The sequence below is a fragment of the Balaenoptera borealis genome (assembly GCF_965194805.1).
Source record: "Balaenoptera borealis genome assembly, chromosome: 5".
Taxonomy (NCBI): domain Eukaryota; kingdom Metazoa; phylum Chordata; class Mammalia; order Artiodactyla; family Balaenopteridae; genus Balaenoptera; species Balaenoptera borealis.
Window position 1 is genome coordinate 132,759,446 of NC_138862.1, and position 12,200 is coordinate 132,771,645.

At 34.8% G+C, this 12,200-nt stretch overlaps 1 protein-coding gene across 8 annotated transcripts in view; it reads left to right on the forward strand.

Annotated features, from left to right (window-relative positions):
• NPHP3 (nephrocystin 3) overlaps positions 1-12,200 on the forward strand; it is a 45,707-nt gene that overhangs the window by 29,555 nt on the left and 3,952 nt on the right. For 6 of the 8 annotated variants that reach the window (XM_082392628.1, XM_082392631.1, XM_082392633.1 and 3 more), the window contains 10 exons: positions 1,357-1,451; positions 2,032-2,154; positions 3,534-3,723; positions 3,876-4,117; positions 5,123-5,198; positions 6,412-6,539; positions 7,424-7,664; positions 10,487-10,612; positions 11,196-11,311; positions 11,895-12,071. In XM_082392628.1, coding sequence (XP_082248754.1) covers positions 1,357-1,451; positions 2,032-2,154; positions 3,534-3,723; positions 3,876-4,117; positions 5,123-5,198; positions 6,412-6,539; positions 7,424-7,664; positions 10,487-10,612; positions 11,196-11,311; positions 11,895-12,071 — 1,514 coding nt within the window. Of the gene's footprint in view, positions 1-1,356; positions 1,452-2,031; positions 2,155-3,533; positions 3,724-3,875; positions 4,118-5,122; positions 5,199-6,411; positions 6,540-7,423; positions 7,665-10,466; positions 10,613-11,195; positions 11,312-11,894; positions 12,072-12,200 lie in introns of those variants that run through there. The other 2 variants (XM_082392634.1, XM_082392635.1) reach the window with 2 other exon arrangements.

A 12,200-nucleotide genomic window follows, 5' to 3' on the forward strand; every position in this document is an offset into this window, starting at 1 on the left:
ACAAATTTAAAAGTATAGAAATTATTTCAAGCATCTTTTCTGACCACAATGGCATGAAATTAGAAATCAACCACAGAAAAAGAAACTAGAAAAAAAAAACAATTACATGGAGACTAAGCAACATACTACGGAAAAACCAGTGGGTCAATAATGAAATCAAAGAAGAAATTTAAAAATACCTTGAGGCAAATGACAATTAAAACACAACCATACAAAATTTATGGGATGCAGCAAAAGCAGTTCTTAGAGGGAAGTTCATAGAGATAAGAAAAATCTCAAATAAACAACCTAACCCACCATCTAAAAGAATGAGAAATAGAACAAACAAACCTAAAGTCAGCAGAAGGAAGGAGATAATAAAGATCAGAGAGGAAATAAATAGAGATTTTTAAAACAATAGAAAAAATCAATAATACCAAGAACTGCTTCTTTGAAAGAGTAAACAAAATTGACAAACCTCGGGACTTCCCTGGTGGCGCAGTGGTTAAGAATCCGCCTGCCAATGCAGGGGACACAGGTTCAAGCCCTGGTCCGGGGAGATCCCACGTGCCGCAGAACAACTAAACCCCTGTGCCACAGTGACTGAGCCTGCACTCTAGAGCCCGTGAGCCACAACTACTGAGCCCACGTGCCACAACTACTGAAGCCTGTGCACCTAGAACCCGTGCTCTGCAACAAGAGAAGCCACCGCAATGAGAAGCCCATGCACCGCAACGAAGAGTAGCCCCCACTCACCACAACTAGAGAAAGCCTGCATGGAGCAACGAACACCCAATGCAGCCAAAAATAAAAATTAATTAATTAATTAATTTAAAACATTGGCAAACCTCTGGCCAGAGTCACCAAGAAGAAAAGAGAGAAGACCCAAATAAACAAAACAAGAAATGAAAGAGGAGAAATCACAACACATACCACAGAAATACCAATATAATTCTTATCATCTGCAATGCGATGGTTGATTTATACATGTAAACAAATGTAAATGAAGTCTTTCATTTGAGTATGCTGTGTTATATATGCAGGTGTGGAATGTTTGTAATTTCACAGGCTTATCTTTCTCCTTTATTGTATATCACTTAAATATAATTTGCTCTTTTTAGTACTTTTGCAAAACACATTTCAGATTTTTAATGTATTCACTAAACGTTTGAATTGAATTATATTTTGAGTTCTTACAGGAATTCTCATGTCAGTTTATCACATAAATATATACCAAATATTAAAGTATTCTAATGCTCTTTCTATTATACAACTATAAAATTGAAATAATTGTAAATTTCTTTTTACAAATTCATTGTTAGATTGTACAGTGACTTACAGAAAATAGACTGTAATGTTTTTTCTTTTTCTCCATAGGCTTGGGAAACAGTGAGGCTAGAGTACATGGAAGATCCCACCATTATTTCTTCATATAGGCAAAAGCTAACCAACTATTTCACCATGCAGCTAAGGTATTGTAAATGTCCATGTTGTTTTTCTGTAGCTTCTGCAACACGCTCTACCTCTGTGTCCTTATTTCTCTTTCTTGCGTAACTTAATGTATAAAAATTTCCTTATGATTTTAAAAGGTTAAGCCCTCTCCTATTCTGTTAATGCCAAAAGAACAAAAGATGATTATGTAAGTCAGTCTTTTAATATTATGCTGAAGATTTAAACTTAAGTGATATCAATGCAGGATCATTTTATTATTTTTATTTTATTCTAGTTAAATGGTTTAAGTAGTTTAAAAATATGTGTGTGTCTGTTTATATCTGTGTGTGTATATTTGTGTCTATTGATTTTTTTTTTAATAGTTCAATTTTAGGAAAATAAACTTTAGAGTTTGGTCAGTGGTCCTGAATATCACTTTATTTTCATAGTTAGATTGGTCAAGTTTCTGACTTTGACCTAGTTTTCTCAGCATTAGATTATACTCAGAGTCAAGGATATATCTCAAATGTCTCTCTCCTCCTTTAGCATTTGTCTGTAGCCTTTTGAAGTGATCTCATTGTAGCAATGTATTATTGAATGTTGTCCCTTCTCTTCTAATAGTCAGGACCGAGTGACTTGGAGGAGTGCAGATGAACTGCCTTGGCTATTCCAGCAGCAGGGAAGTAAACTGAAGCTGCACGATTGCCTTCTTAACCTCTTTGTGTCTCAAAACCTCTATAAAAGGTAAGAAACTTATTTGTAGGACATCGTTTCCCAGAAAAACAGATTTAAACAGTTGTTCAGTGTAACAAAGAAAAAATTTAAAAATTAGTCCAGTTTCAGTGGTAACTGAAGTATAAAACGGTGTGGGAGAAATTTTAATACAATTTGCAAATTGCCACAACATCTACTTTTTCCAAGAGGTAAACAAGAAAGATAGAGTATTGCAGTTTTCATAAAATCAGACCTGGAACGCTCTTGAGATAGCTTTGTATCTTAATCTTTCACTGAAGCAGGTTTAAATCCAGACCACCCAGAGAGGCAGTTCATGATGTCTGCCTCTCAGGGTATTCAAATATTTCATAGTATAGCCTTCAAAACAGACTCGGCTCTACAGAGGATCTGGCTGGTGTCAGAATTTAAAGAAAGGATTACCCTTTTTCATAAATGTCTTTTTTTTTTAAAGTTTTTATTTTGTCTTTTTGTCTTTGCCCTATGGCATGTGGGATCTTATTTCCCCGACCAGGGATTGAACCCATGCCCCCTGCGGTGGAAGCACCGAGTCTTAACCACTGGACCGCCAGGGAAGTCCTTCATAAATGTCTTATTGTCTCTTCTGGTGTGTTTGAATTTGCCTCTGGCAGAACCACCTTTTTATGAGACAACCTTCTGACCTCTAAGCCCTACGATGGGGTTTTTCTGTCTCACCTGGAAATTTACTCACTTCTCATAATTTAGATGCATAATTTGTTTTGCTTCTTAGTGAACTCTCTCAAATTTCTTTGTTACACCTTATAGATTATTTCTGATCTCCATCCCAGTTTTTCATGATTTTATTTGAAATCAGATTCATCCTTTAGTTTACCAGCTCTCCCATCCTACTTAATACCATCAACAGATGAATAAGCTTACTTTTATCATTCAATTCCTTGATGAAAATACAAAGCAGATATTCTGACAGTTTGCCTGTGTTTCATTAGTTTCTTCTGTTCTGATTTCTATCATTTAAAATAATTTTTGGGTGAACTCAGCAGTTGACTGCATATCATGAAATGTCTAAACAGGATTATGATAGGTTTCCATTGGTGAGTAACCATAATGATATTAATGGTAGCAGCCAACACTATGGAGTACTTGCTACAGGCCATAATCTCCTTACAGTAACACCTGAAGCAGGTGGTGTCGGTGTGCCCCTTCTGCAGATGAGGATGATGAGGTGTAAGAGAGCACACAGCTAGGCTGCTGTGGACTCAGATGGCAGTCCCAGTCTACACCCTTACTTCACTACACTGGACTAGCCTACTAATAAACTATCAATAGCTTTATATGAATTGTGGCATCTTCACTCAATAGTGGGGTTTAAAGTTTCTTTTTCATTAAATTACTGTTATTTGTTGCAACAGAGGACACTTTGCTGAGTTGCTGAGTTACTGGCAGTTTGTTGGTAAAGACAAAAGCGCAATGGCAGCAGAATACTTTGATTCATTGAAGCAGTATGAGAAAAACTGTGAAGGCGAGGAGAGCATGATTTGCTTAGCTGACCTTTATGAAACCCTGGGGCGATTTCTCAAGGATCTAGGCCTTCTCAGCCAGGTAACTTCAGCAGGTAGTTAGAGACTGTGTGGGTTTTCATGTTTACTCTTCTCTCCTTCCTAGGAGTTAATGCAGCTTTTATTTGTTGTGCTAATCAAATCTTACAGCATTTCACTCACTTTAATTGGCCTTTAACCTTTTTCTTCCCCCAGGCTGTGGTGCCTTTGCAGAGGTCTCTAGAAATTCGAGAAACAGCTTTAGATCCAGATCACCCACGAGTAGCTCAGTCCCTCCACCAACTAGCGAGTGTGTACGTGCAGTGGAAGAAGTTTGGCAATGCTGAACAGCTATATAAACAGGCATTGGAAATCTCAGAAAATGCCTATGGTGCGGACCATCCACATATTGCTCGCGAACTTGAAGCACTTGCAACTTTGTACCAGAAACAAAATAAGTAAGATTTCAATTGGTAATTCTCTGGTTTTATGACAGGGAGTTACAGTTCTTAATGTACTTGTGTGGGAGGCTTTGTTTTGTGGCTGTGTATTTTTCCTTGTCCCATATTTTCCTTATCCTATATTCTTTTGAATCCACCATGTTCAAATATTATTCTTGGTCTGGGGGGGTGAACAAAAAAGTAGAACTACAAGATTCATCTCTATTTCAAGATGTGCAAAGGATAGAGCATGGACTTTGGAGTCATATAGTTGGGTTTGAAACCGGGCTTCTTCGCTAACTTTGTAATATTGAGTGTACTACTAATACAGGGGGCAGCAAACTGTCGCCCACATGCCAAGTCCAGAAGGTCCCCTGTTTGGGACGTAGAGTTGTAGTGTAATACAGCCACATTTTTTTCATTTACATATTGTCTGTGGTTGCTTCCATGCTTCAACAGCAGTTTTGTAGTTACAGCAGTGACCACGGGACCCACAAAGCCTAAAATGTTTACTATCTAGCCCTTTACAGAAGAAGTTTGCCGATCCCTAGTATAATAAGCCCTCTGAATGATATCTCTTCCTCTATCTGAAATCATTTGTTTTGCTCAATCATAAGTGATACATATTGGAATTTTTTCTTTTAACTTCTAGAAGTATTTCACACAGATTTTGTGTGATTTTCACATTTCTATTTGACAAAAAATTAACCTGTGTGGAAGCTGATACAGCAAACTAAAGTTTTGGATTTTCATTTAGTTAGATCACCCTTTAGAGATTCAAAATGAGTTTAATCAGTTAAAAACAGTTAAATGTCAGCTACTTGGAGGACTAGATTTGTTTTGTTAGATTTTGTTTTATGAAAGTTTTTGTTAAAGATTTTTAATTCCATATGACTATCACTTCTAGAAATAATGCTGTATTTAATTAGCCAAAAAAACTTTACACTGTTGGTTTCATTTCACTGAAGTATGACACTTTGGACATATGTTTCTTTCGTTTGACTTTTTTTTTTTTTTTTTAAGATATGAACAAGCTGAACATTTTAGAAAAAAATCTTTTAAAATTCGTCAGAAAGCTACAAGGAGAAAAGGCAACTTGGTAATGAGAGATTTCTTTTGTGTTGTGTTTTGAACGAAAAGGAAAAGAACATCTCTGAATATCATAATGTAGATGCATAAACCTCACATATTTAAGAACTTTAGATTTTAAAGTGACTTCTACGGAAGTACTGATTAACATTTTCTTATTTATAATACATGTTTAAATATTAGTATCACTGAGAAGTACAAATTAGTAGACTTTTAAAAAGTGGAACTATGTATTGTGGTAATCGTTTTACACTACAAACATATCATGTTTTACACTTTAAACTTACACAATGTTATACGTCAATTATATCTCAATAAATCTGGAGAATTTTTTTTTTAATTTTTAAAAAGTAGAACTATTCAGTTCATTTAAAGGTTAGATTTTAGAAGATGGACTTAAAAGTTGTTTCAATTCTTTAAAGGGTTGGAAAACAGAATAAAAGAAATTTAGTAAACATTTTATGTTAGATTCAAATGCCAAGAAATTATTACCCTTGAGTGCAAAAAATTTTTCATTTTTCTAAGCTGCTAATAAAATCTAAATATAGCATATTTGTTTGTTTTAACTTAAAATGCTATGTGCAATTTTTTAAATTGAAATATATTTGACATCTAACATTGTATAAATTTAAGATGTACAACATGTTTATCTGATGCATTTATATATTATAATATGATTATTACCATAGCGTTATCTAACACCTCTATCACATCACATAATTATCATTTCTTTTTTGTGGTGGGAATAATTAAGCTCTAGTCTCTTAGCAAGTTTGATGATTTTAATACAGTATTTTTGCTTATATTCGCTATGCTGTACATTTGAGCTCCAGGACTTACTTGTCTTCTAGTTGCAAGTGCTATGTGCAATTTTAAGTACCTGATATTTAAATGTTTAGTAATAGGGTTAATAAGTATATGCATATTAATTCTGTTTCCTAATATTTTTGAAGCACTTTGGGATTCAGTTCATTTTGCTAAAATAATCTCATAATTATTTTCACAAAATAGTTTTTTAATGAATTTAAGAATGTGACGCTACATGGAAGTATATATATTTTCATAAATCATTAGATTAATTCAGTATGATACTTAAAGTAATTGTAATCTACTTAAAAGGGAAAAAAAGGAGAAAGGGTTTTTTCAGAACCCTAGTATATTGCTTCAGAATCAAAGATTGCACTTACTTGGTGATTGTTGTGAATTTCTTGTGTTTGCTCCAGTATGGATTTGCCCTTTTACGTAGACGGGCCCTACAGTTAGAAGAGCTCACGTTAGGTAAGGATACACCTGACAATGCTCGGACCCTCAATGAACTGGGTGTGCTCTACTATCTTCAGAACAACCTGGAGTGAGTACCATGGTGTTAATAATGAAAACAGGTATCCATTTTGTCTCTTAGATACAAAGCTGTTTTACATTTCTATCAAGCTAAGCTAGAAAAAATTGATAGAAACCATGCCAAATTTCATGTATGATATGTTATGAACATGGCCACACTTAACAAGGACCATGACATTTTCTCTACTGTTTCCTTTCACATTGTTTCTTTAGTAACTAAAAAGTTATTCTCTAGCTTCCCTAGTATGTTTTATACGTTTATGAAAAGTGAGTTTGTGTAGATATTGTACATAAGATCTCACATAAGAACAAACTTGGGACTAAAGAATGTAGGTGGCTGCTAGTTTTATTCTTCAGTTTATTTGAGCATAAAGACTCACAAAGGCATTAATATTTATGAGAAAGAGGTGTTTTTGGACTTCTTTGTATGTCAGAAAAATATAACAAATTTGACACTTTGGATACCAGAAAAACACAACAAATATTTAGCCCACTTCACAAAGGGTTCTTTTATTAAAAATTATTTAGTACTACAAAGGGAGAAAGAAAGAATACCAAAATGTTTTGAGTTTGGCCTAGTAATTTTTAAGATATAAAAAACTTGTTTTGGAAACTATTTATGGGTTTGTGTTTTAGAAGTGAAGTGGAGGATTGAGACAATCGTCCAGATACTTTAGGCTTTCACACTATCAGGAAAGCATTTTTAGTTTTTGGAAAAGGGCAGGAAGAGATGAGGGGGTGGGAAAGAGGGGGAGAGGATTTTGAGCTGAATCCTTCATTTTAACTATCTTGGATTTAAGAATAAAAGTGCTTCAGTTCTCCACCTAACTATGGCTAGGGATTCTCACTTCTAGAGAATAAATTGTTTAAACCATTTGTGGCTTTTGTTCATAGAACAGCTGACCAGTTTCTGAAGCGTTCCTTGGAGATGAGGGAGCGAGTTCTAGGACCAGATCACCCTGACTGTGCCCAGTCTTTGAATAATCTAGCGGCTCTATGCAATGAAAAGAAACAGTATGATAAAGCAGAAGAACTTTATGAAAGAGCCTTAGACATTCGGAGACGAGCATTAGCTCCTGATCACCCTTCTTTGGCTTATACAGTGAAGCATCTTGCAGTCTTGTATAAGAAAATGGTAAGTAATCCTTGGCATGCCTACATGTGTTTTATAATATACCAATTAAGCCATAATTGCTATTAGCAAAATAATTTATCTTCTGATGGATAGATTATTTCTATGAGCTTCTAAATCATAGTGATTTAGTTTTTCAACAAGTAATTGAGTAGAACATTTAAAAATATTATTTCATCAAAGATGACACAAACAGATGGAGAGATATACCATGTACTTGGATGGGAAGAATCAATATTGTGAAAATGACTATACTACCCAAAGCAATCTACAGATTCAGTGCAATCCCTGTTAAATTACCAATGGCATTTTCACAGAATTAGAACAAAAATTTTACAATTTGTATGGAGACACAAAGGACCCCGAATAACCAAAGCAATCTTGAGAAAGAAAACTGGAGCTGGAGAAATCAGGCTCCCTGACTTCAGACTATACTACAAAGCTACAGTAATCAGGACAGTATGATACTGGCACAAAAACAGAAATATAGATCAATGGAACAGGATAGAAAGCCCAGAGATAAACCCACACACCTACGGTCACCTAATCTATGACAAAGGAGGCAAGAATATACAATGGAGAAAAGACAGCCTCTTCAGTAAGTGGTGCTGGGAAAACTGGACAGCTACCTGTAAAAGAATGAAATTAGAACACTCCCTTACACCATACACAAAAATAAACTCAAAATGGGTTAAAGACCTAAATGTAAGGCCGGACACTATAAAACTCTTAGAGGAAAACAGAGAACATTCTTTGACATAAATTGCAGTAAGATCTTTTATGATCCACCTCCTAGATTAATGAAAATAAAAACAAAAATAAACAAATGGGACCTGATTAAACTTAAAAGCTTTTGCACAGCAAAGGAAACCATAACAAAACAAAAAACCCTCAGAATGGGAGAAAATATTTGCAAACAAAGCAAATGACAAGGGATTAATCTCCAAAATATACAGATAGCTCATGCAGCTCAATATCAAAAAAACAAACAACCCAATCAAAAAATGGACAGAAGACCTAAGTAGACATTTCTCCAAAGAAGACATACAGATGGTCAACAAACACATGAAAAGATGCTCAACATCACTAATTATTAGAGAAATGCATATCAAAACTACAATGAGGCATCACCTCACACAGGTCAGAATGGCCATCATCAAAAAGTCTACAAACAACAAATGCTGGAGAGGGTGTGGAGAAAAGGGAACCCTCTTGCACCGTTGGTGGGAATGTAAATTGGTACAGCCACTATGGAGAACAGTATGGAGGTTCCTTAAAAAACTAAAAATACAACTACCATATGACCCAGCAATCCCACTCCTGGGCATATATCCAGAGCAAACAATAATTCGAAAGGAGGCATGCACCCCAATGTTCATTGCAGCACTATTTACAATAGCCAGGACACGGAAGCAACCTAAATGCCCATCGACAGAGGAATGGGTAAAGAAGATGTGGTACATATATATAATGGAATATTACTCAGCCACAAAAAGGAATGAAATAGTGCCATTTGTAGAGATGTGGATGGACCTAGAGATTGTCATACAGAGTGAAGTAAGTTGGAAAGAGAAAAACAAATATCGTATAATACCGCTTTTATGTGGAATCTAGAAAAATGGTACAGATGAACTTACTGGCAAAGCAGAAATAGAGGCACAGATGTAGAGAATAAACTTACAGTTACCAAGGGGGGAAGGGGAGGGTGGGACAAATTGGGAGATTGGGATTGACATATATACACTACTATGTATAAAATAGGTAACTAATGAGAACCTACTGTTTAGCACAGGGAACCCTACTCAGTGATCTGTGGTGACCTAAATGGGAAGGAAGTCTAAAAAAGAGGGGATATATGTATATGTATAACTGATTCACTTTGCTGTACAGCAGAAACTAACACAACATTGTAAAGCAACTATACTCCAATAAAAATTAATTTAAAAAAATAAATAAAAATATTATTTCAGACTTAACTGGTTTAGTTTTTAAAAATACATTCTAAATACAAATGCATTTGTCAGCACTCTAATTGGAACTTATTCTTCTATTACATTTCAGAAGTTCTAAAATTCAACCAGGATTAGGTTTGCTGTGTTAAGCTACCAGAAACATAACGAATCACCCAATTGTTAGGACTGAAGGAGGAGTCTCTTATAGCTGGTTAAATGACCATTTTAATTTCATTCTTTCTTTTCTTTGCTTGCAATTAAATGTAACCATTCTTTACCATAGGGTTCTAGCCTGAGTGATATTTGGAGTGTTTATAGCTGCTCTCAAAAAAAAAAAAAAAAGGAGAAGAAAGAGAAGCAGAGAAGTCTGCTTTCATTTAGCACAGTTACAGAGTTAGACTGTATTTAGACTTTGTTTGTAGGACCCTTGCTGGTCCTCCTGGTACTGAAGTTGATGTTTTAGTATGAAGGATCCATACTTGCTATTTCTGCCTAACTTTCAAGTAAAAAAGAAATAATTAGAATAATCTGGAAAGGATTTGGTGGAAAACAAGTTTTTATTTTAATGCTATCTCTAAATTATGTATAGTAGCAAACATACTTTTTACTTCATCAGAAATAGTAATAATGGATGATACTAAAGGACTTTCTGAGTTATCAAAGAAAATGTTTTCATATTCAATGTAGCTGTACTTACATGTTCTATTAGATGTCAGTTATCTATAAACTTAACCATTAAACTGGGAGGAAATGCTTCTGAACTTTTTTCCTCAAAATTACTTTTTAATATAAAGTTGTATTTATGGAACAAGCTCTGATCAGAAATTATTTATTGCTTTAATATTTTTGTTAGATTTCACTTTTGTTTTTTAGGGGAAACTTGACAAAGCTGTACCTTTGTATGAGCTGGCTGTTGAAATCCGGCAGAAATCCTTTGGCCCAAAGCACCCTAGTGTAGCTACTGCCTTGGTGAACTTAGCTGTTCTTTATAGCCAAATGGTAAGTTCCCACACTGTAATTCTTTATAAGTGAATGGTTTTAACGTATGAAATATAGGTAAACATGTATTAGATATGGCACAGTAAAAATAATTAAAGGACATTTAAGGTTATCTACTAATGCTCCCTTTAATACTTGAGAAATTATTGAAGTTACATTTGTAAGATAGTCCCTTCCTCTTAGTGTAAAACACTGAGTGTTTAGTTCATTGCATAGGCTTAGTTTTTTTAAATTCTGGAGACTCCCTACATCTCTATATCTAATATTGTTCTTAAGCTCTATCATTTGCCTGTGATGAGTGAAAAACAGGTATGGTACCCTGTGGGCAAAAACAGGTTTGTACTTATATAATTGGATTAATGTCATTGGTTACCAAGCCGAGTCTAAAACTGAAGTTTCTGACTTTTTATTATACTGCTTCTCCCATTATTATTCCTAAATTAATCTGTTTATCCACATCTTGTAGGAGGATATTAACTTTTTAAAAGTGCTTACCCAAGTAGGTCAGCTTAGTCTAGAATACCTTAATAGTAATTTCAGAAACGCAGTGTGTTCAAGTGAGCATTGTTTCTTTTTTAATAAGAAAAAACACATTGAGGCCTTGCCGTTATATGAAAGAGCATTAAAGATTTATGAGGACAGCCTGGGTCGGATGCATCCTCGAGTTGGAGAAACATTAAAAAATTTAGCTGTGCTTAGGTAAGAATTTTTCACTTTCCTCATGCAGCCAAAATCCCTTTTAAAACATCTTTGACTCATCATAGAGCACAAAATATTTATTGCTGATATGCTTTTTCTTGTAGTGGGAGGGGTTGTTTTGGGTTGATCTATATACTTCAAGAGATACTGAAGTAATATCCAGAGTGGAATGAAGGTGACATGATCTATTTTGTAGAGGAGTGTATCATGGCAAATAGTGAAGGACGGTTTACATTTGCATCTAACTGGTTCTAGGGTAATCTGGGCAATTTGCTGTCCTCAAAGCTGATTTACCATTAAGTACATGTTGATTTTTGCATTGTGTTTATCTCAGGATGCTAACTTTCCTTAGCAGTTTCACTGCATCCATTACAACATAGTCTTAATGGTGCCCCTATGAGACACTTAACAGCACAAGACAGAAAGGAGAAGAGTTTGGGTATTCTGTTTTATTGGCCTGCCTGAATGAATGCACTGGAAAAAATGAGCAATTATTCACAACTTGTTTTTCTGTATCCTATAAGGTCATCTAGAATTGTTAAAATGTTATATTCTCATTTTGAGAATTTTTTTTGTCTCAAAGCTATGAAGAAGGGGATTTCGAAAAAGCTGCTGAACTATACAGAAGGGCAATGGAAATAAAAGAAGCAGAAACGTCTCTTTTGGGTGGAAAAGCTCCCTCCCGACATTCATCAAGTGGAGATACGGTTAGCTTAAAAACAACCCATTCTCCTAATGTTTTCCTTCATCAAGGACAAAGGTAATAGCAGCAACTGCAATTCATTGCAAATGCAACTTAGGATAAAATAATTAAGAAACATTTGGAACATTAGAATTTAAAACTTATAAAAATAGTTTTTAAGAAAACTTATTTTTGTGTGATTTAACT